Source organism: Salvelinus fontinalis, chromosome 27, assembly GCF_029448725.1.
Source record: "Salvelinus fontinalis isolate EN_2023a chromosome 27, ASM2944872v1, whole genome shotgun sequence".
NCBI classification, from domain to species: Eukaryota; Metazoa; Chordata; class Actinopteri; order Salmoniformes; family Salmonidae; genus Salvelinus; species Salvelinus fontinalis.
This window is the reverse complement of record NC_074691.1, coordinates 15,255,474-15,279,403: the sequence shown is the minus strand read 5'-3', so window position 1 is coordinate 15,279,403 and position 23,930 is coordinate 15,255,474. Positions and strand designations below refer to the sequence as shown.

Here is a 23,930-nt window from a genome sequence, read left to right as displayed (position 1 = left end):
TCCCACCGCCTGTCTGTGTATTTGAATCTTCAAAACAGCAGCCATGTGATAAGCAGTGTGAAGAGGAGATATATATATATATACATATGCCGTTCTAAAGTTTGGGGTCACTTAGAAATGTCCTTGTTTTTCAAAGAAAAGCACATTTTTTGTCCATTTAAAATAACATCAAATTGATCAGAAATACAGTGTAGATATTGTTAATGTTGAAAACAACTATTGTAGCTGGAAACGGCAAATTTATTATGGAGTATCTACATAGGCGTACAGAGGCCCATTATCAGCAACCATCACTCCTGTGTTCCAATGGCACGTTGTGTTAGCTAATCCAAGTTTATAATTTTAAAAGGCTAATTGATCATTAGAAAACCCTTTTGGAATTATGTTCGCACAGCTGAAAACTGTTGTTCTAATTAAAGAAGCAATAAAACTGGCCTTCTTTAGACTAGTTGAGTATCTGGAGCATCAGCATTTGTGGGTTCGATTACAGGCCCAAAATGTCCGGAAACAAAATACTTTCTTCTGAAACTCGTCAGTCTATTCTTCTTCTGAGAAATGAAGGCTATTCCATGCGAGAAATTGCCAAGAAACTGAAGATCTCGTACAATGCTGTGTACTACTCCCTTCACAGAACAGCGTAAACTGGCTCTAACCAGAATAGAAAGAGGAGTGGGAGGCCCCGGTGCACAACTGAGCAAGAGGACAAGTACATTAGTATCTAGTTTGAGAAACAGATGCCTCACAAGTCCTCAACTGTCAGCTTCATTAAATAGTACGCGCAAAACACCTGTCTCAACGTCAACAGTGAAGAGGTGACTCCGGGATGCTGGCCTTCTAGGCAGAGTTGCAAAGAAAAAGCCATATCTCAGACTGACCAATAAAAATAAAAGATTAAGATGGGCAAAAGAACACAACACTGGACAGAGGAACTCTGCCTAGAAGGCCAGCATCCTGGAGTCTCCTCTTCACTATTGACATTGAGACTGGTGTGAAGATGGTGTGGTGTGAAGATAGATAGATATATATATATATACACACACACACACACAGTGTATATACAGGGCTGAACCAGGCCACACTCTCTTGCTCTGTAGTGAACTGCAATAGCATTCACAGGCCAGGCTGCCAAACAGTAACAGGGTTCGGTCACTCTCTCCTCATACCGAGGGGAGCTGGAGACAGTTGCCATGGCAGCGGGGGTAAACAAACAAATGCGGTACCATGAAATGCAGGAAAATAGTTACTGTGGAGTAATAACTCTGCTGCTGCAGTCGTCACCCGTCCCATGCTCAGCACTCACATACTGTATCTGGAGGCTTTGCATATCATGAATTGTTTACAGCTGTTGGACCTGTTGTGGGTTTTCCCTGGGGTCAGCCCTTAGTAAAATAGTTAGCAGGACTGGAGGCCATACCACTCTCTGTGAGTGTCTGTTCTGGGTTAAACTGGGTCATGTTGGTTCACATGACTGTTGAGGCGCTGGGAAACATCTCGTCCTGACTTAAAGACTCTTAGTCTGTATTTAATCGGAGCATTTGGGACTTGAATTGACCGTAGCAACACAGACTCCAACACACAACAAACAACACTCCCGGCACGCGCTGAAGTGGATATGGTTCGGGGTAATACGCTTGAGGAAATTAGACCGGCATTTTTGCATAGCGCCGCTGGAAAACGATCGGATTTATCTCTCACGTGAATGGAAAGATCGCATATCCATAGTTACAATCAAAACAAGGCTTTATTCCACGGTTTGACTGCCAAATCTATGCTGATATTCTGTAGTATGGCCCATTAAACACCAATTAATATCATCATACATAATGCCTTGGACATTTACATACACTTCAACCCAAATTGCTTACACAGAATTTCCCATAGAGTCTTTGTGAACAGTTATTGTTATGTAGCAACCAGTCTGTGTACTATTATTGGTTGCTAGCAGTGACAGACTACTACAGTATGTCGCATCCGTCAAGATATCCATTGAGGCTTCTTTATACACTGTCTATGGACACAGCTGGAGGCTCGACTCTTGATGCAGGATTGGGATGTGATTGTGGAGCCAAAAGACATGCAGCACGGGCGCATGGGCGCACGCACACACACACACACACACATATATAATACACACACACACACACACACACACCGAACGAACACATCCATCAATCACCAGTCTCACCAGCTAGAATAACAAGCCTTTCATCTAATTGTGGCAGCCGGAGGGCTTCGGTTCCACCTGATAGATATCACTAGTTACACAACCTCTTCCCATTGTTTAGACTGCTGACGTCAACATGACCATAGAGAAGATTATTGGGGGGAACAAGATGTGCCTCACTACTGTGTCTGCTATTATGGGAAGCGTTTAGGCACCATTAGCTGCCCATTGTCCACTGTGACTGATGTGTTTGGGGCTCCAGATATGCTTTTAAATGTCTATTTATTTACTGAGTGGGCTCTTAAATAGAGTGGGGAAAATGGAAAAATGCTCTATGGTCTATAATACATGCCTCTACTTGATAACATGTTTGTAAATTATAATGATAAATAACAAATATGACCACAGAGAAGTGTGATGGGTGAAATAACATTTGTCTTTTGGACAAAAATGTTGAGCAAAAATGAAGGATTTTTTTTATCGGATTCTAGCTACCTAAACACCCAGTACTAACCACGCTAAATAATCAACACTGTAACGCTATGACAGGTCTGGGAACAGTATAGTAAACAGACAGTACTCACCATGCCATGGTTGAGCCACTGGGGTATGAAGTTGTCCAGAAGTCTGGGGTACACCAGGTCTCTGTCATACAAGTACAGGGCCCAGAACATGGTCACCACAAACTGCAGAGAGACAAGGACACAGAGACATAGTGAGGACATAGGAGACATAGCAAGGACATAGGAGACATAGCGAGGACATAGGAGACATAGTGAGGACATAGCAGACATAGTGAGGACATAGCAGACATATCAAGGACATAGTGAGGACATAGGAGACATAGTGAGGACATAGGAGACATAGTGAGGACATAGGAGACATAGTGAGGACATAGGAGACATAGTGAGGACATAGGAGACATAGTGAGGACATAGGAGACAGAGGATATAGTGAGGACTTAGAAGACAATGAGGACATAGAGAGACATAGTAAGGACATAGAGTGACATAGTGAGGACATAGGAGACATAGTAAGGACATAGGAGACATAGTGAGGATATAGGAGACAGAGGATATAGGCTATATAGTGAGGACATAGGAGACATAGTGAGGACTTAGAAGACAATGAGGACATAGAGAGACATAGTAAGGACATAGAGAGACATAGTAAGGACATAGTAAGGACATAGAGAGACATAGAGAGACATAGTAAGGACATAGAGAGACATAGTGAGGACAAAGAGAGTAGAGACAGTGATGACATCAGTTACATGAAAAGAAGATTAACTATCAAACAATCATGAATCACACAGATAAACAATCAAACATATAATCCTAATCGAGAAGATAAAATGTTTATGTAAGACAGCAATGATACAGCTTACATTTCTCAGAAAACCCATTCATCAAAAAGTCATGTTTAGGATTAATTCAAAGCTAAATTTCGCTGCACTTCACATAAGCATATTGGTTGACGTGGAAATACTATGATTGAATATTGAAACAATGCGTGGTGAGTCTATAAATATGTGACACACATACCATTACACACCCAAACGTACAGCACCCTGAGCCATGTCATGGCTCACACCATCCAGCTAGGCCTGTCATACAGTATATCACCCTATATCCCAGTGGGCAAAACCTGGTTGAAAAGATGTCAGTACAATGTTATTTTATGAAAACTTATTCTGGTCGCAAACTGGTTGAAAAAATAAATAATGTATTTTTACTGACCAGAATATGGTGTATTTTTCTGACCACCATACGACAAGTGGATTATAATTGTGACCACTATATGATGTGCTATATTACAGTGCCTTCAGGAAGTATTCACACCACTGGAATTTTTCCACATTTTTGTTGTGTTACAGCCTGAATTTTTATGTTGTGTCAATGACTTACACACAATACCCCATAATGTCAAAGTGGAATTATGGTAAATACAATTTTAAAAAAGGAAAGCTGAAATGTATTGAGTCAATAAGTATTCAACCCCTTTGTTATGGCAAGCCTAAATAAGTTCAGCAGTACACATTTTCTTAACAAGTCACATAATACCTCATCTCTGTAGCCCACACATACAATTATCTGTAAATTCAGCCGAGCAGTGAATTTCAAACACAGATTCAACCACAAAGACCAGGTAGGTTTTCCAATGCTTCGCAAAGAAGAGCACCTATTGGTAGATGGGTAAAAAAAGCATGGTGGTTATTAATTACACTTTGGATGGTGTATCAATACACCCAGTCACTACAAAGATACGGCGTCCTTCCTAAGTCAGAGGAAGGAGAGGAAGGAAACCGCTCAGGGATTTCACCATGAAGCCAATGGTGACATTAAAACAGTTAGTTTTCTCCTATCACAGCCATTAAACTCTGAGTATGAATCAACAACATTGTAGTTACTCCACAATACTAACCTAAATGACAGAGTGAAAAGAAGGAAGCCTGTACAGAATGAACATATGTTTGTAATATTCAATGTTTGTAATAAGGCACTGAAGTAAAACGGCAAAAAATGTGGCAAAGAAATACATTTTATGTCCTGAATACAAAGTGTTACATTTGTGGCAAATCACATCACTGAGTACCACTCTTCATATTTTCAAGCATGGTGGTGGCTGCATCATGTTATGGGTATGCTTGTCATCGGCAAAGACGGAATAGTACAGGCAAAATCCTAGAGGAAAACCTGGTTCAGTTTCCTTTCCAACAGACACGGAGAGACAAATTCACCTTTCAGCAGGACAATAACCAAAAAACACAAAGCCAAATATACACTGGAGTTGCTTACCAAGATGATATTGAATGTTCCTGAGTGACCTAGTTGCAGTTTTGACGTAAATCATTTTGAAAATCTATGACAACTTGACAGAGCTTGAAAATAATGTGCAAATATTGTACAATCCAGATGTGCAAAGCTCTTAGAGACTTACCCAGGGGTGTGAATACTTATGTAAATTAGATATTTTTGTATTCAATTTTCAATCAATTTGCAAACATTTCTATAAGCATGTTTTCACTTTGTCATTATGGGGTACTGTGTGTAGATAGGTGAGGATTTTAACAACAAAATGTGGAAAGTCAAGAGTTATGAATACTTTCTGAAGGCACTGTATATACTGGTCATAGATAACACATAACCTGAATGACCACCTGATTACAGCTTATTACCTACAGTAAAAAGTATTGCAGAGGATGAAGTTTGATATTGAATACATGGTTCATTACATTTCTATAGGCACCAATTAAATGTTTCAATATACAACATACATCAAGCAATGGCAAAAACTAATATACATCAACATTTTGCACATCTGCATACAGTAATTGTTTCATAATTCACCCACAAACATTACATGCATAGAAAGACTGGGACACAGTATATAAAGGCTCATTGTTTTTATTTGATTAATGATTAATAAGAGTGGTGTGATGGGGTAGATCCTCATGAAGGACCTCTGAGACCAGAAGGCGTAGTGGTCCTCTTGAGTCGTGTGACGGATCAGATCTGCAGTGAACAGAATCAGTACATCATTACTTTATCTATTTGAGATTTTAAAGAACTAGAAAATAACATTTCTGAAGAAACTTTGGACACTGACTAAATGTATTTCCATGGTAGGAGTTGAAAAAGTTTGTGTGGCAGTTATAGATTAGAGGTGTCTTCAAAAAAGAGCAACTTGTACAAAACATTAGGAACATCTGCTCTTTCCATGACATAGCCTGACCAGGTGAATCCATCTGAAAGCAATGATCCCTTATTGGTTCACTTCAATCAGTGTAGATGAAGGGGAGGAGACAGATTAAAGGAGGATGTTTAAGCCTTGAGACAATTGAGAAATGGATTGTGCATGTGTGCTATTCCGAGGGTGAATGGGCAAGACAAAAGATTTAAGTGCCTCTGAACCGTGATGTAAAGTTGTGATGCACTGACTACAAAGGGAACCACAGCCGAGAGCTGCCCAGTGACACAAGCCTACCAGACGAGCTAAACTACTTCTATGCTCTCTTCGAGTCAAATAACACTAAAACATGCATGATAGCACCAGCTGTTCCAGAAGACTGTGATCACGCTCTCCACAGCCGACGTGAGTAATATCTTTAACAGGTCAACATTCACAAGGCCGCAGGGCCAGACGGATTACCAGGACGTGTACTCCGAGCATGCGCTGACCAACTGGCAAGTGTCTTCACTGACATTTTCAACCACTCCCTGTCCGAGTCTGTAATACCAACATGTTTTAAGCAGACCACCATAGTGCCTGTGCCCAAGAACACTAAAGTAACCTGTCTAAATGACTACCGACTCGTAGCTCTCATGTCTGTAGCCATGAAGTGCTTTGAAAGGCTGGTCATGGCTCACATCAACACCATTATCCCAGAAACCCTAGACCCACTCCAATTTGCATACCGCGCCAACAGATCCACAGATGACGCCATCTCTATTCCACTCTACAGTGCCATTTCCCACCTGGACAAAAATAACACCTATGTGAGAATGCTATTCATTGACTACAGCTCAGCGTTCAATACCATAGTCCCATCAAAGCTCATCAATAAGCTAAGGACCCTGGGACTAAACACCTCCCTCTGCAACTGGATCCTGGACTTCCTGATGATTTGGCATGGGTCCTCAGATCCTCAAAAGGTTCTACAGCTGCACCATCGAGAGCATCCTCACTAGTTGCATCACTGCCTGGTATGGCAACTGCTTGGCCTCTGACCGCGAGGCACTACAGAGGGTAGTGCGAATGGCCCAGTACATCGCTCGGGCCAAGCTTCCTGCCATCCAGGACCTCTATACCAGGCGGTGTCAGAGGAAGGCCCTAAAAATTACCAAAGACTCCAGCCACCCTAGTCATAGACTCTTCTCTCTACTACCGCACGGCAAGCGGTACCGGAGCGCCAAGTCTAGGTTCCAAGAGGCTTCTAAACAGCTTCTACTCCCAAGCCATAAGACTCCTGAACACCTAAACAAATGGTTACCCAGACTATTTGCATTGCCCCTCTTTTACACCACTGCTACTCTGTTATCATCTATGCATAGTCACTTTAATAACGCTACCTACATGTACATATTACCTCAGCTAACCGGGGCCCCGCACATTGACTCTGTACCAGTACCCCCCTGTAAATAGTCTTGCTATTGTTATTTTACTGCTGCTCTTTAATTACTTGTTACTTTTATTTCTTATCCGTATTTTTTTAAACTACATTTTCGGTTAGGGGCTCATAAGTAAGCATTTCACTGTAAGGTCTACTACACCTGTTGTATTCAGTGCATGTGACTAATTAAATTTGATTTGGAATGGGGTATGGTAGTAGGTGCCAGGTTCACTGGTTTGAATGTGTCAAGAGCTGCAACCCTGCTGGGTTTTTCACACTCAACAGTTTTCTGTATGTATCAAGAATGGTCCACCACCCAAAGGACATCCAGCCAACTTGACACAACTGTGGGAAGCACTGGAGTCAACATGGGCCAGCATCCCTGTGGAATGCTTTCGACACCTTGTAGAGTCCAAGCCCCGACGAATTGAGGCTGTTCTGAGGGCAAAAGGGGGTTCAACTCAATATATGGGAAGGTGTTCCTAATATTTTGTAGACTCATGGTACATACTTTGTGTCCTCCACCACGACAGTCAGGGGCACATTTTAGGACTTTCCAGAGGGCCCGTAACACATCAACACTTTCCAGAGTAACACATCAACCTCCTGAGTGTTCTGACTTTTCATGACACTTACTGTAAGCATAAAAAGAGAAGAAAATAAATGAACAATTTGGCATAATGTGGGCATGCAGGATATGACAGAACAGTAATACACAGTAAAACTATCTTTAACAGTCAGAATCTACAAAAAAATGTTTCCTTAACATTGGTTTCCATCCAACCTTTTTATACAAGTAAAGTACAACTTGGAAAAAAATACTGTATCTCATATACATACTGTAAGTATTCACACCCCTGAGTCAATACTCTGTAGAAGCACCTTTTGTAGTGATTACAGATGTGAGTCTTTCTGGGTAAGTCTGTAAGAAATTTCCACACTTGGATTGTGCAACATTTGCCCATTATTCTTTTCAAAATTCTTCAAGCTCTGTCAAATTGGTTGTTGATCATTATTATACAACCATTTTAAGGTCTTGCCATAGATTTTCAAGTAGATTTAACTGAAAATTGTAACTCAGACACTCAGTAACATTCCCTGTCTTCTTGGTAAGCAACTCCATTGTACTCAATAAATTAGATGCAGTCTATCACAGTGCCATCCGTTTTGTCACCAAAGCCCCATATACTACCCACCACTGCGACCTGTACACTCTCGTTGGCTGGCCCTCGCTTCATACTCGTCGCCAAACCCACTGGTTCCAGGTCATCTACAAGACCCTGCTAGGTAAAGTCCCCCCTTATCTCAGCTCGCTGGTCACCATAGCAGCACCTACCTGTAGCACGCGCTCCAGCAGGTATATCTCTCTAGTCACCCCCAAAACCAATTCTTCCTTTGGACGCCTCTCCTTCCAGTTCTCTGCTGCCAATGACTGGAACGAACTACAAAAATCTCTGAAACTGGAAACACCTATCTCCCTCACTAGCTTTAAGCACCATAGCAGCACCTACCTGTAGCACGCGCTCCAGCAGGTATATCTCTCTAGTCACCCCCAAAACCAATTCTTCCTTTGGACGCCTCTCCTTCCAGTTCTCTGCTGCCAATGACTGGAACGAACTACAAAAATCTCTGAAACTGGAAACACCTATCTCCCTCACTAGCTTTAAGCACCAGCTGTCAGAGCAGCTCATAGATTACTGCACCTGTACATAACCCATCTACAATTTAGCCCAAACTACCTCTTTACCTACTGTATTTATTTATTAATTTATTTTGCTCCTTTGCACCCCATTATTTCTGTCTCTACTTTGCACTTTCTTCCACTGCAAACCAACCATTCCAGTGTTTTTTTTAGTTTTTATTTGACTTGCTGTGTTGTACTCACTTCGCCTCCATGGCCTTTTATATATTTATATTTTTATTTATTTATACATATATTTGTTTGCCTTCACCTCCCTTATCTCACCTCACTTGCTCACATTGTATATAGACTTATTTTTTTTTCACTGTATTTTTGACTATATGTTTGTTTTACTCCATGTGTAACTATGTGTTGTTGTATGTGTCGAACTGCTTTGCTTTATCTTGGCCAGGTCGCAATTGTAAATGAGAACGTGTTCTCAATTTGCCTACCTGGTTAAATAAAGGTTAAATAAAAAAATAAATAAAAGATTAGGCCTTGTGTTTTAGGTTATTGTTCTGCTGAAAGGCGAATTCATTCATCTCCCAGTGTCTGGTGGAAAGCAGACTGAACCAGGTTTTCCTCTAGGATTTTGCCTTTGCTTAGCTCCATTCCATTAATTTGTTTATCCTGAAAAACTCCCCAGTCCTTAACAATTACAAGCATACCCAAAACATGAAGCAGTCACCACTATGCTTGAAAATATGGAGAATGGTAATCAGTAATGTGTTGTATTTGCCCCAAACATAACACTTGTATTCAGGACAAAAAGTGAATTGCTTTGCCACATTTTTTGCAGTATTATTTTAGTGCCTTATTGCAATCACGATGCATGTTTTGGAATATTTTTTATTCTGTACAGGCTTCCTTCTTTTCAAACTGTCATTTAGGTTAGTATTGTGGAGTAACTACAATGTTGATCCATCCTCAGTTTTTTCCTATCACAGCCATTAAACTCTAACTGTCATGGTGAAATCCCTGAGTGGTTTCCTTCCTCTCTGACAACTTGAGTTAGGAAGGACGCCTATATCTTTGTAGTGACTGGGTGTATTTATACACCATCCAAAGTGTAATTAATAACTTCGCCATGCTCAAAGGGGTATTCATTTTTTTTAACCCATCTACCAATAGGTGCAATTCTTTGCAAGGCATTGGAGAACTTCCCTGGTCTCTGGTTAAATCTGTATTTGAAATTCACTGCTCGATTGTGGGACCTTACAGATAATTCTGTGTGTGCGGTACAGAGGTGAGGTAGTCATTAAAAAATACATTTAAACACTATTATTGCACACAGTGAATCCATGCAACGTATTATTCAACTTGTTAAGCACATTTTTACTCCTGAACTCATTTAGGCTTGCTATATCAAAGGGGTTGAATACGTATTGACTTAAGACATTTCGGCTTTTCATTTGTAAAACTTTTGAAAAACAAATTTCTGCTTTGACATTATGGGGTGTAGTGTTTGTAGGCCAGTGCAAAACATCTACATTTAATCCATTTTAAATTCAGGCTATAACACAACAAAATGTGGAAAAAGTCAAGGGGTGTGAATACTTTCTGAAGGCACTGTAGGTAGCCTGCCACATTGTATCTCCCAGCTGTTGGCTAGAGTGCACATGCCAAGACTAAAGTGGGCACATTCACTATATAAGGCGACATTTGTTGTGACAAAACCATCAGTAGAGTTGAAAATGCAACAGAAACCCATTTAACTTGTATTTCTTATTCGGTACAAGGGAATTTAACCGCAAAAGTTATGTTTACTACGTCATCACGCACAGCCATTCATCACCAAAAAGTCAATTTGATGGAAACTCATCTGTTTGGAAAATGGGCATATTGTTTTTATGTGTATTTGCGAATATTCACATGAAAATCTGATGGCATAAACAACAGCTAGGTTTACGCCAAATGTCTCAACTGCTCATATTTACTTACCAACTACAATGAAGAGCACACACTAGTGGTAGCAAAGGCATGCTTGCTCCTCTGGCCCTTATATTGAAGTGGAATATTAATTCATTGGTCATCAATCTGAAACATTTTAAGTAAAAGGATAGAAAAATGTAACAGTAGTTGGATAATATCTCTAAATGTTTTAAGAATGAGCAAGAGAGAAATGGGAGAAACTTGACATGACTCACCAAGAGAGGTAGGTATCTCTTGAATCAGAACGGTTTTGCACCTGAAAAGAAAAAAATAAGTTAGTTAAAATAGGATTTTATATGCTTTACAAACTTCTATTATTAGAAGTGGTGCTATTCCAATTTGATCTACTTACAGCAATTTGGATCTACTTACTCAGGCAATCATGGGCAGCTGAATAGCATGTCTCTTGGGGAATCCAGTCTGATTTAATGATTTTCTTTTAACGATCATCAGCATAGCTAGTACAAACCTAGCTCTTACAATGCTGATTAGTAGGAATCAATACACATTGAATACCAGAGTATCAAATAGAAAAAAAAAAAAAAAAAATTCCACACAAAACTGTCAATGACTATGGGTTTAAGGAGGGGTTGGTCTGCTCTCTCCTATCCCTGGGATGTAGTAGAATAGGTCACTGGTAACTGAGTGTGTGGCCAAGCACTGCTGTAGAAGCCGTGCATCAGGTCATTGACATGTTTCAGGAACTTTAAAGACCGAGACAAATCATGATTAACCATTACCTAAGGTCTTCACTAAGTTAGTCAATGTACTTGCTAGGCTAAGTCTATGTTGCTCCTCAGCAATCTGGCAGTCAGGCTGACAGATGGAGAGAGATAGACAGCAAAACATAGGCTATTTAAATGTCTTAGTCAGCAGGCTGGATAACTTCTGTACTCTTTTCCTTTGTTACCGCCTCTATCCTTCCATCCAAGCTGGACTCCACTGGGCACAGACGTTAATACAACGTCTATTCCACGCTGGTTCAACATAATTTCATTTCAATGATGTGGAAACAACGTTGATTCAACCAGTGTGTGCCTTGTGGGAAGATTCCTGCAAAAAAAAGAGAATCAAGAATTGAAAAAGGCAGTTGAGAGGTGCAACATGTGAATGAGTGTTGAGGGGGAGAAGGTATAGCAAAATGTATCATATTGTCAAATACAAAAAAATACAAGGATCTCTGATGAATCAAGAAAAACTTTAAATCCATATTGGGGGGTGGGGGGGGTACACATTTCAAGAATTAGGCTAGATTGCAATGTCTCACACACACAATCAATGTTTCATATGTGTCATCAACTCTCACACACACACACAACTAGCATGTCACAATGTTGACATCACAATAACTTAAAGAAAATATAGTTATCATCATCACTCTCTCCCTCAAACACACTCACACAGAGAACACACATACATTTACTGTCATTAACTAAACATTTATCAAAATTAAAACTTACCATGTCAATGGAGGATTAGCCAGAGAGATAATGTTAGATAGCTAAAGCTAGCTAGCGAACCTTTCCTTGACGTTCTTTTCCCCAACAAACCACCGCTTTACGTACAGCAGTAAAACAAGAATGCAGGAGAACAGAGACTACCACTTAGCAGTCAAATATACACTGCTCAAAAAAATAAAGGGAACACTTAAACAACACAATGTAACTCCAAGTCAATCACACTTCTGTGAAATCAAACTGTCCACAGGTGGTGACCATAGACCACTTCTCAGTTCCTATGCTTCCTGGCTGATGTTTTGGTCACTTTTGAATGCTGGCGGTGCTCTTACTCTAGCGGTAGCATGAGACGGAGTCTACAACCCACACAAGTGGCTCAGGTAGTGCAGCTCATCCAGGATGGCACATCAATGCGAACTGTGGCAAAAAGGTTTGCTGTGTATCAGCGTAGTGTCCAGAGCATGCAGGTGCTACCAGGAGACAGGCCAGTACATCAGGAGACGTGGAGGAGGCCGTAGGAGGGCAACAACCCAGCAGCAGGACCGCTACCTCCGCCTTTGTGCAAGGAGGTGCACTGCCAGCGCCCTGCAAAATGACCTCCAGCAGGCCACAAATGTGCATGTGTCTGCTCAAACGGTCAGAAACAGACTCCATGAGGGTGGTATGAGGGCCCGACGTCCACAGGTGGGGGTTGTGCTTACAGCCCAACACCGTGCAAGACATTTGGCATTTGCCAGAGAACACCAAGATTGGCAAATTCGCCACTGGCGCCCTGTGCTCTTCACAGATGAAAGCAGGTTCACACCGAGCACATGAGCACATGTGACAGACGTGACAGAGTCTGGAGACGCCGTGGAGAACGTTCTGCTGCCTGCAACATCCTCCAGCATGACCGGTTTGGCGATGGGTCAGTCATGGTGTGGGGTGGCATTTCTTTGTGGGGCCGCACAGCCCTCCATGTGCTCGCCAGAGGTAGCCTGACTGCCATTAGGTACCGAGATGAGATCCTCAGACCCCTTGTGAGACCATATGCACATTTGTGGCCTGCTGGAGGTCATTTTGCAGGGCTCTGGCAGTGCTCCTCCTTGCACAAAGGCGGAGGTAGCGGTCCTGCTGCTGGGTTGTTGCCCTCCTACGGCCTCCTCCACGTCTCCTGATGTACTGGCCTGTTTCCTGGTAGCGCCTCCATGCTCTGGACACTACGCTGACAGACACAGCAAACCTTTTTGCCACAGTTCGCATTGATGTGCCATCCTGGATGAACTGCACTACCTGAGCCACTTGTGTGGGTTGTGGACTCTGTCTCATGCTACCACTAGAGTGAGAGCACCACCAGCATTCAAAAGTGACCAAAACATCAGCCAGGAAGCATAGGAACAAATAAGTGGTCTGTGGTCACCACCTGCAGAATCACTCCTGTTTTGGGGGGTGTCTTGCTAATTGCCTATAATTTCCACCTTTTGTCTATTCCATTTGCACAACAGCATGTGAAATTTATTGTCAATCAGTGTTGCTTCCTAAGTGGACAGTTTGATTTCACAGAAGTGTGATTAACTTGGAGTTACATTGTGTTGTTTAAGTGTTCCCTTTATTTTTTTGAGCAGTGTATATATTTTTGTGTACATTGAGAAACTGTCATTATTTTCCAGCTGTGCTGTTGTGTTGCCCGGTGCTCTGTCCCAACGGCCTTATGGAATGTTGATGCTGAAGCAAGCAGGCTGCCTGCTGCGCGTAGATATCGATTGCTGCACGTGAAGCACAGATTCCAATCCAAGTTTCAGCTGGAACTGATATGCCTACCTCCTTATTTAGCCACCGAAATTAAAATACAATTACTGCCCGCATTATGTTAATTGCTTAAAAGCGTTAAGGGGAATTATTATAGTCATATTTTCAGGATCAAATTCAGGTGCAATCATGTTTGACTAATTAGTGATTCAAATAAATGTGATAAAAATAGGATTTTGTAAATCCTGGTAAATTGTAGTAGGATATTGAAAAAATATGCCTGTGTGTTATTTGTTAAATTCAGATCTTTTTTTGTTAGTCATAATAGAACATCAAAATGGCATACAGTGGACCAGAAGAACATGTGCAGCACAATAAACAGTGCAATTAGCTAACACAGACAAAAGATGACCATAGAAGCCAACACATACAGCAAGTTAGCAGATATCATTAATTAAACATCCAGTATTTCATTGTACTGCAGTCTTACTGAATTTTAACGGCATTGAATTTTTGTAAAGTTATTATTGTGCATGTATATCTTATATGCTGGTAACCTAGAAACAGTGTTATGGAAATGAATGAGCACTTTTTAATTGGGTGGACTGTAAAACAAAAGCTGCCATGGCCTTTAGTAAAAGCAAAAGCATTTATAGGATTGGATATTCTCTAAATTAGGGACCATCTATGATAGCTATAGGACCGCAGAGACTGACACAAATTTTAACTTTCAATGACCTAGAAAATTCGATGACCTGGAGGTGAAATATATTTATTTATTTATTTTCTATATTGGTATTTCATACCTTGCTGAATAAAAACCATAAAATGGCCCTACTCCTGAAAAAGTTAATCGGGCCGGATAAACTGAAATGGGCCTGGCTCGAGTACCCTTAGCCGGAGCCCAGAGTAATATGATTCTGCCGGACTCGGGAAGAGCTCATCCGCTCTTCCCCAAGACTCCATGCCGAGTCCTTCAAGTCTCAAATGGAATAGGCACGAGCCCAGCGTGTTGACTGGGTCCAGTATGCCATGAGACCTTAACCCGCTTTGGTGCGCTCTGCCAGCTGTCGTTTGGCAAATGTTTTGAGCTGAATCATGCAAACCCTGCTGAAAAAGAACATCTACTCCAATTTTAATAATTTTAATGGTTCTAGTGTCTTATATCCAATGGGTGAATGATCCCAAACACTATGTACAGTGCATTAAGAAAGTATTCAGACCCCTTGACTTTTCACATTTTGTTACATTAAAGCCTTATTCTAAAATGGATTAAATTAAAACACCCCATAAATGACAAAACAGTTTGAGACATTTTTGCTAAAATATTTAAAAATAAAAAACAGATACCTTATTTATAAAAGTATTCAGATCATTTGCTACGACACTCGAAATTGAGCTCAGGTACATCCTGTTTCCATTGATTATCCTTGAGATGTTTCTACAACTTGCATGGAGTCCACCTGTGGTAAATTCAATTGATTGGACATGATTTGGAGAGGCACAAACCTGTCTATATAAGGTCCCACAGTTGACAGTGCATGTCAGAGAAAAAACCAAGCCATGAGGTCGAAAGAATTGTCCGATGAGCTCCGAGACATGATTGTGTCGAGGCACAGATCTGGGGAAGGCTACCAAAAAATGTTTGCTGCATTGAAGGTCCCCAAGAACACAGTGGCCTCCATCATTCTTAAATAGAATAAGTTTGGAACCACCAAGACTCTTCCTAGAGCTGGCCGCCCGGCCAAACTGAGTAATCGGGGAGAAGGGCCTTGGTCAGGGAGGTGACCAAGAGCCCGATGGTGAATCTGACAGAGTTCCAGAGTTCCTCTGTGGAGATGAACCTTCCAGAAGGACAACCATCTCTGCAGCACTCCACCAATCAGGCCAGATGGAAGCCACTCCTCAGTAAAAGGCACATGACAGCCCACTTAGAGTTTGCCAAAAGGCACCTAAAGACTCTCAGACCATGAGAAACAAGATTCTCCGGTCTGATGAAACCAAGGTTGAACTCGTTGGCCAGAATGCCAAGTGTCACGTCTGGAAGAAACCTGGCACCATCCCTACGGTGAAGCATGGTGGTGGTAGCGTCATGCTGTGGGGATGTTTTCCAGCGGCAGGGACTGGGAGACTAGTCAGGATTGAGGGAAAGATGAACGGAGCAAAGTACAGAGATCCTTGATGAAAACCTGCTCCAGAGCACTCAGGTCCTCAGACTGAGGCTAAGGTTCACCTTCCAACATTACAGCAACCCCTTGCACACAGCCATGGCAACGCAGGAGTTGCTTTGGGACAAGTCTCTTAATGTTCTTGAGTGGCCCAGCCAGAGCACGGACTTGAACCCGGTCGAACATCTCTGGAGAGACCTGAAAATGGCTGTGCAGCAATGCTACCCATCCAACCTGACAGAGCTTGAGAGGATCTGCAGAGAAGAAATGGGAGAAACTCCCCAAATACAGGTGTGCCAAGCATCATACCGTAGAAGACTCGAGGTTGTAATCGCTGCCAAAAGGTGTTTCAACAAAGTACTGAGTAAAGGGTCTGAATACTTATGTAAATGAGATATTTCTGAGGGGGGGGGATATACATTTTGCTAAAATAAAAAAAAACAGTTTTAGCTTTTCCATTGTGTGTAGATTGGTGAGGGAAAACATCAATTTAATCCATTTTAGAAAAAGGCTGTAATGTAACAAAATGCAGAAAAAGTCAAGGGGTCTGAATACTTTCCGAATGCACTGTGCATGTTTATATAATTTGGTGTCTATTAATTGAGTAGCATTAAGATAACTGGACAGTTGTGCAATCAGATTAACGAAAATATTTCAACCAAAATAAGATTTATTTTTCATGACGTCAAAAAGACATCATGAAAAAGGTGTCTTCATCTGGTTATAGATGTCCCGGCCAGATTTCAACCAGAAAAAGACATCTTTATCAGGTCGTATGCCCACTGGGATGTATATCACAGCGAGCTGGAGAAGCTATGGGCCCAGGGGGTCAAATTACCATGAATGTTTACATGCTGCCCATGTTATCCCAAGATAATATAGGTCAAGCTATCGACAAAAGAGATATGCATAATAGCTATGCGTATAATAAAAATACAAATCTAAGTACATTATATTTTCAGTCAAATACAGTATGTTCATAATTTGACAGGCAATGTAATGGTCTATTGGGGTTTTCCAGACCATTGTCCGCCCTCATTTTATGCCCTCTGGACACGCCATTCACCTCAGGTCATCATATACCCAGGAAATCCACTGGTTCTGTGGCCTGGCTCTTCTCTTGTCTCTCCCTGAGGTTTCCTGCTTGATCCTGCTGCCCCCACAGTCTGCCCCTCTAAGGACCAGTCCTGGAGCACAAAGATGTCAGCCTCTGACCTGAGCACTAGCTATCTCCTTCATCCAGGTTGCCTGGCACTCCGACTAACACTGAGGCGAGCTAGCAATAAAGCCTGCCATGCCGGGTGAGGCGAAGCGAAGCGACAGTTCTGGGGCTAATGTTTTAATATCAGCATACCATAATTAATCCCTAAGAGGTGACTTCTTCGCCGCTCCTTGTCTCTTATCCCGACGCTTCTCCACCAGCCCTGTATGCCTCCTGTAAGGACAGCAGTAAGCTTGTGAGGAGATCAAATGCACAGCAAAAACAAGCATGTTACTGTCAAGTGTACAGGCTTTGAAAAGGGGTGTTTGAAGTTCCAGCTCTGTGGAGTGGAGCAGCTTCCTCGATGAAAGAATTCCAGTTCTGCCTGTAATCCTTCTGATCCAGACAGTTGTAACTGCTCCCGACCCTACCAAACTACCCAACCTATTTATATTAATCGACCTCGATTAGGGATTTGACAGAATCCTGTTTTGCTTCGTACTCACATTATTTAGCTGGATCTACGATTTCCCGTAAGTCTCTTGCCACTGTGGCCAAATAAACAGGCTGCACTACAAGGCCACAGCAAGAAGGCAGGCCAGCTGAATGGAGAGCATTGACTCTGAGGGAGCAGCTTATTACAGACCCTCGAAAGTGAGAAACAGCATTTCTTATTTCCTCTCCGAGGTGCAGAGTGTGAGTAAATGGATTCAGTCTGAGACAGGTGGTTTATTTAGACATTTCAGATTTCACACCCTCAGCCTTTTTAGCTGCATAGGCTCCATGTCGTCAGGCCCGCAGGGAAACCACACCTGGTCCCGCAAGGGGCCTCCAGGCCTGTCCAGGAGCCAAACCATCCACAGCCCAGCCGAGGGGGATGGAATTACCTGGTCTGCCATCTGCGCCTCAGATGGATGCATGTGAAATGTCCCCGCTATTGTGCCCTGATGGCACACTCTCCTCTTTCATCATCATGTGGAGAGGTGGGAAGAATGGAAGGGTGCGCTCGACCCTGCCAGGGATACATTCACACCTGACCAATGCAGGGAGAATACACACATATACACACACACAAACCAGAGCAGCACGCAGACTACAGATACACACATATTACCATTATCCAGCATCAACGCTAATGGGGGCTCATTTCCCGGCATTAGCTGCGGTGCACATGACATCCATTGTGTTGTGTGTAAACTGAACTGTGTGGCCAACTCTCAGACAGGGGTTGGTGCCAAGTGGCTCATCATATAGCAGCCTCCACTGCTCTGTGACGGTGACGATAAAAGGGTTCTTCAGCTGTCCCCATAGATGAACCCTATGAAGAACCCTTTTTGGTTCTAGGTATAACCCTTTTGGTTCCAGGTAGAAACCTTTACACAGAGGGTATGTGTTTTTTCTAAGAGAGTAGCAACTGGTCCCTAGTTTCTAGGAGGATATCTAAGGAGCAGCGCGTCGTCTCGCTCTCTCCGCTCTGCTGCTCTAATGACTCATGTCTTACAGTCTAACTACGCAGAAGAACACAGGTCACAGCACACATCACATGATCTCTGGTAAGCAGGGCCTGTGATGTATATAACACGCATGTCCCTATTTCAGTATACAATGCCTTTGGAAAGTATTCAGAACCCTTGACTTTTCCCACATTTTGTTACGTTACAGCCTTATTCTAAAATGGATTCAATTAAAAATGTTCCTCATCAATCTACGCACAATATCCCATATTACAAAGTGAAAACAGGTTTAGACATTTTTGCAAATGTATTAAAAAAAACAGAAATACCTTATTGACATTTGTATTCAGACCCTTTGCTATGAGACTCAAAATTGAGCTCAGGTGCAACCTGTTTCCATTCATCATCCTTGAGATGTTTCAACAACTTGCATGGAGTCCACCTGTGGTAAATTCAATTGATTGGACATGATTTGAAGAGGCACAAATCTGTCTATATAAGGTCCCACAGTTGACAGTGCATGTCAGAGCAAACACCAAGCCATGAGGTCGAAGGAATTGTCTGTAGAGCTTCAAGACAGCATTGTGTTGAGGCACAGATCTGGCGAAGGGTACCAAAAAATGTCTGCAGCATTGAAGGTCCCCAAAAACACAGTGGGCTCCATCATTCTTAAATAGAAGTTTGGAACCACCAAGACTCTTCCTAGAGCTGGCCGCCTGGCCAAACTGAGCAATCGGGGGAGAAGAGCCTTTGTCAGGGAGGTGACCAAGAGCCCGTTGGTAAATCTGACAGAGCTCTAGAGTTCTTCAGTGGAGATGGGTGAACCTTCCAGAAGGGCAACCATCTCTGCAGCACTCCACCAATCAGGCCTTTATTGTAGTGTGGCCAGACAGAAGCTCCTCAGTTAAAGGCACGTGACTACCCGCTTGGAGTTTACCAAAAGGCACCTAAAGACTCTCAGACCATGAGAAACAAGATTCTCTGGTCTGATAAAATCAAAGATGAACGGCAAAGATGAACGGAGCAAAGTACAGAGAGATCCTTGATGAAAATCTGCTCCAGAGCACTCAGGTCCTCAGACTGAGGTGAAGGCTCACCTTCCAACAGGACAACAACCCTAAGCACACAGCCAAGGCAACGCAGGAGTGGCTTTGGAACAAGTCTCTTAATGTCCTTGAGTGGCCCAGCCAGAGCCCGGACTTGAACCCTATCGAACATCTCTGGAGAGATCTGAAAATAGCTGTGCAGCAACGCTCCCCATCCAACCTGACCTGTAGAGAAGAATGGAAGAAATTCCTCAAGTACAGGCGTGCCAAGCTTGTAGCGTCATACCCAAGAGGACTCAAGGCTTCAACAAAGTACTGAGTAAAGGGTCTGAATACTTATGTACATTTTATGTTTAATTTTTATTTGATTTATATTTCAGCAAAAATGTCTAAAAACCTGTTTTTTGCTTTGTCGTTATGGGGTAGTGTGTGTAGATTGATGAGGGGGGAAAACAATTTAATCCATTTTAGAATAAGGCTGTAACAAAATGTGGAAACAGTCAAGAGGTCTGAATACTTTCCGAAGGCACTGTAGGTCATGTTAAAAATAGATATCATGATTATGACACGACATGCAATGTTCTTCCTTATTACACAGTTACTAAGCCAAAGTTAGTACAAATTAAATTATTTCCCTCTCTTTTGGCTTGAGGCCTGGAAGAAAAACGGTATACTAGCAACCAGTACCTTTCCACTATAATTCAAATATTTACCCAGTACTTTATAAATGCACATCCCTGTATGAACCCCTCAGCACCTGCTGCCTGGGCACCCTGGCACCTCACCAACACCACCTCACTATATAAAACTAAAACATCACCTCTCCCTGCTAACAGGAAAAGAGGCAACAGCAAAGACCCAATTTAAATATTTTCCGAGTAATTATCAGATGGCCATCACGGACACAAGGGCATATAAAAGTAAGACAAACATGCAGTGTTTCCTTTTTCTCCCAGGGCTCAGCCCTCTGGTCCTGCTACTCGCTGCCCGTTACCTCCAAGGCCACTGAATGACACCCGGCCAGATAGATGACTTGGCATTTGCAAAGCAAATGGGCCGTGCTGCATCCAAGACAATATGTGTCGGTGTCCCTACTTGGCTTATGCAAAGGCCCTCCCAGAGGACAGTGCAGTCCAGGATAGGCCACAGGCAGCGGTATGCAGCAGGGAAAGAATGCAGTGTCCACTAACTCAGACGGAAGGCTAGCTAGGGGACTTTTCCTTTCCATCGGCCTTGCTGTTTCACCTGCGAGGTGTGAGACAACCCTAGATTTGGCTGACCTACATATAGACTAAAGACTAGCATTTGTCTGGCGAGGTAGGAGGAAAACAGACACTTGTTTATTAGGTCTGGAGTTGTTGAGTTTGTTCTATTTCTCATATACAGGTAACTGCCAAAATAATGGAAACATTTGAGTAAATGAGGGATACAAAGTATATTGAAATCAGGTGCTTCAACACAGGTGTGGTTCCTGAGTTAATTAAGCAATTAACATCCGATCATGCTTAGGATCATGTATAAAAATGCTGGGCAAGCCATTATTTTGGCTACCATACTATTCACCCATAGGATGACAATTCCCCCATCCACAGGGCACGAATGGTCAATGAATGGTTTGATGAGCATGAAAACGATGTAAACCATGTGCCATGGCCGTCTCAGTCACCAGATCTTAACCCAACTGAACACTTGTGAGATTTTGGAGCGGTGCTCCAAATGATGGAATGTCTCGTGGAAGAATGGGGGTGCCGCACTAGGCTGCGGTGCGTTCTGTGTACTGCATGCGTTCAATATTTTCAACTCGTGCATTGTTTTACCGTGCAGTAGTACAAACAGAAGTACTGTACAGTCACAGACTCGAACTAGCTAGCTTTTAGCTAGTTGAAAAGCGAAGCATGTGTCAATTACGGAAAATGCGAGATATGGAATAGCCCAGCGGCAACCTCCCAACTATATGTACACCCGACCCTAATCCGCAGATATAGAAAATGCGCTGTAGGCTACAGTCAGAAGGCAGAATGATTTTTTGACAGGGGGTGCAGGATGTTTTTGATTTACAGTGCATTTGGAAAGTATTCAGAACACTTGACTATTCTACATTTTGTTACGTTACAGCCTTATTCTTTTTTCCTCCTTTTTTTCACTGCACAGCTATTTTCAGGTCTCTCCAGAGATGTTCAAGTCTGGGCTCTGGCTGGGCCACTCAAGGACATTCAGAGACTTGTCCCAAAGCCCCTCCTGCGTTGTCTTGGCTGTGTGCTTAGGGTTGTTATCCTGTTGGAAGGTGAACCTTTGCCCCATTATGAGGTCCTGAGCCCATGGAGCAGCTTTTCATCAAAGATCTCGCTGTACTTTGATCCGTTCATCTTTCCCTCGATCCGGACTAGTTTCCCAGTCCCTGACGCTTGGCATTCAGGACAAATAGTTCAATTTTGGTTTCATCACACCAGAGAATCTTGTTTCTCATGGTCTGAGAGTCTTTGAGAAACAAGTGCCTTTTGGCAAACTCAAAAAGCGGGCTGTCATGTGCCTTTCACTGAGTGGCCACTCTACCATAAAGGCCTGATTGGTGGAATGCTGCAGAGATGGTTGTCCTTTAAGGTTCTCCTACCTCCACTGAGGAACTCTGGAGCTCTGTCAGTGACCATCGGGTTCTTGGTCACCTCCCTGACCAAGGCCTTTCTCCCCGATTGCTCAGTTTGGCTGGGCGGCCAGCTCTAGGAAGAGTCTTCAAACGTCTTCCATTTAAGAAGGATGGAGACCACTGTATTCTTGGGGACCTTCAATGCTGCAGACTAACCTGGCCCAGATCTGTGCCTCGACACAATCCTGTCTCGGAGCTCTACGGATAATTTCTTCGACCTCATGGCTTGGTTTTTCCTGTGACATGCACTGTCAACAGTGGGACCTTACATAGACAGGTTTGTGCCTTTCCAAATTATGTCCAATCAATTGAAATTACCACAAGTGGACTCCAATCAAGTTGTAGAAACATCTCAAGGATGATCAATGTAAACAGGATGCACCTGTGCTCAATTTCGAGTCTCATAGCAAAGGGTCTGAATACTTATGTAAATATGGTTTCTGTTTTTTTTTTTTTTTAATACATTTGCAAACATTTCTAAAAATCTATTTTTGCTTAGTCATTGTGGGGTATTGTGTGTAGATTGATGAGGGAAAATAATAATGTAATCTACTTTTTACAAGGCTGTAACATAAGATTTGGAAAAAGGGAAGGGGTCTGAATACTTTCCGAACGCACTGTAGATAGCATATGTTTCTGCTTATAATTTCAGACATTTTAGTATGGCTATTTTTAGTCAACTTATCTATACTGTAATTAGATACATGCAGCTTCTCTTCTGTCATATGTTGTCCTAGAAACGATATAAACCTTTGCTCACCAAAATGTCATAAATCGATAGAATGAATGCTTCAACCAAGTTCTCTGTCAACTCTTCTTTCGCCCAGAAAATGCAACAGCTCTAAAAAAAAAACTGGAAAGATTTGTGCAAAATTTCCAAATGACATGTTTGACCAGTTGTCTATGGTGCATGTACTTTGTAGGTACCTGAGCCATACAGGAGAATAGGCATCTACTGTACCACCCAACTACCAGATTAGAGGGGGCAATGTCGCCTGTTTGTCTCCCCACGTTGGTTTTGAAATCACCATCACCCACTAATTAACTATTCATTTTTACAGATTAAGTGTTTGAGCTAGTAATGTACAGGGGAGTAGTGCTGCCCTCACTTTTTTCAGTTTGAGAATACACGGAGCTGATAAAACTATTTCTGGAAAATGAATTATAAATGATATTTAATTACCACTAAAACTCCATGAAAAACGATAGAATGACAAACCAAATAAATATGTATAGCAGCCTAGAGGTGAATGGTGGTTTCTCCCCTGTCTTCTCTCTGGCGGTGGTGAGAATGAGGAAAAACTATAGGCTGTGTGTGTGCACTGCGGAAGCCCGTCGGCTT

General features: G+C 42.3%; 1 protein-coding gene across 8 annotated transcripts in view; it reads right to left on the bottom strand.

The window, feature by feature from the left end:
* LOC129825126 (androgen-induced gene 1 protein-like) overlaps positions 1-23,930 on the bottom strand; it is a 54,261-nt gene that overhangs the window by 21,438 nt on the left and 8,893 nt on the right. For 3 of the 8 annotated variants that reach the window (XR_008754826.1, XM_055884942.1, XM_055884939.1), the window contains exon 3: positions 2,749-2,850. Coding sequence is in view for 6 of the 8 variants with exons in the window: in XM_055884942.1 (XP_055740917.1) it covers positions 2,749-2,850 (102 nt within the window). In the remaining 2 variants the exon portion in view is untranslated. Of the gene's footprint in view, positions 1-2,748; positions 2,851-3,708; positions 7,913-10,899; positions 10,996-11,105; positions 11,944-13,698; positions 17,679-23,930 lie in introns of those variants that run through there. The other 5 variants (XM_055884943.1, XM_055884945.1, XR_008754827.1 and 2 more) reach the window with 5 other exon arrangements.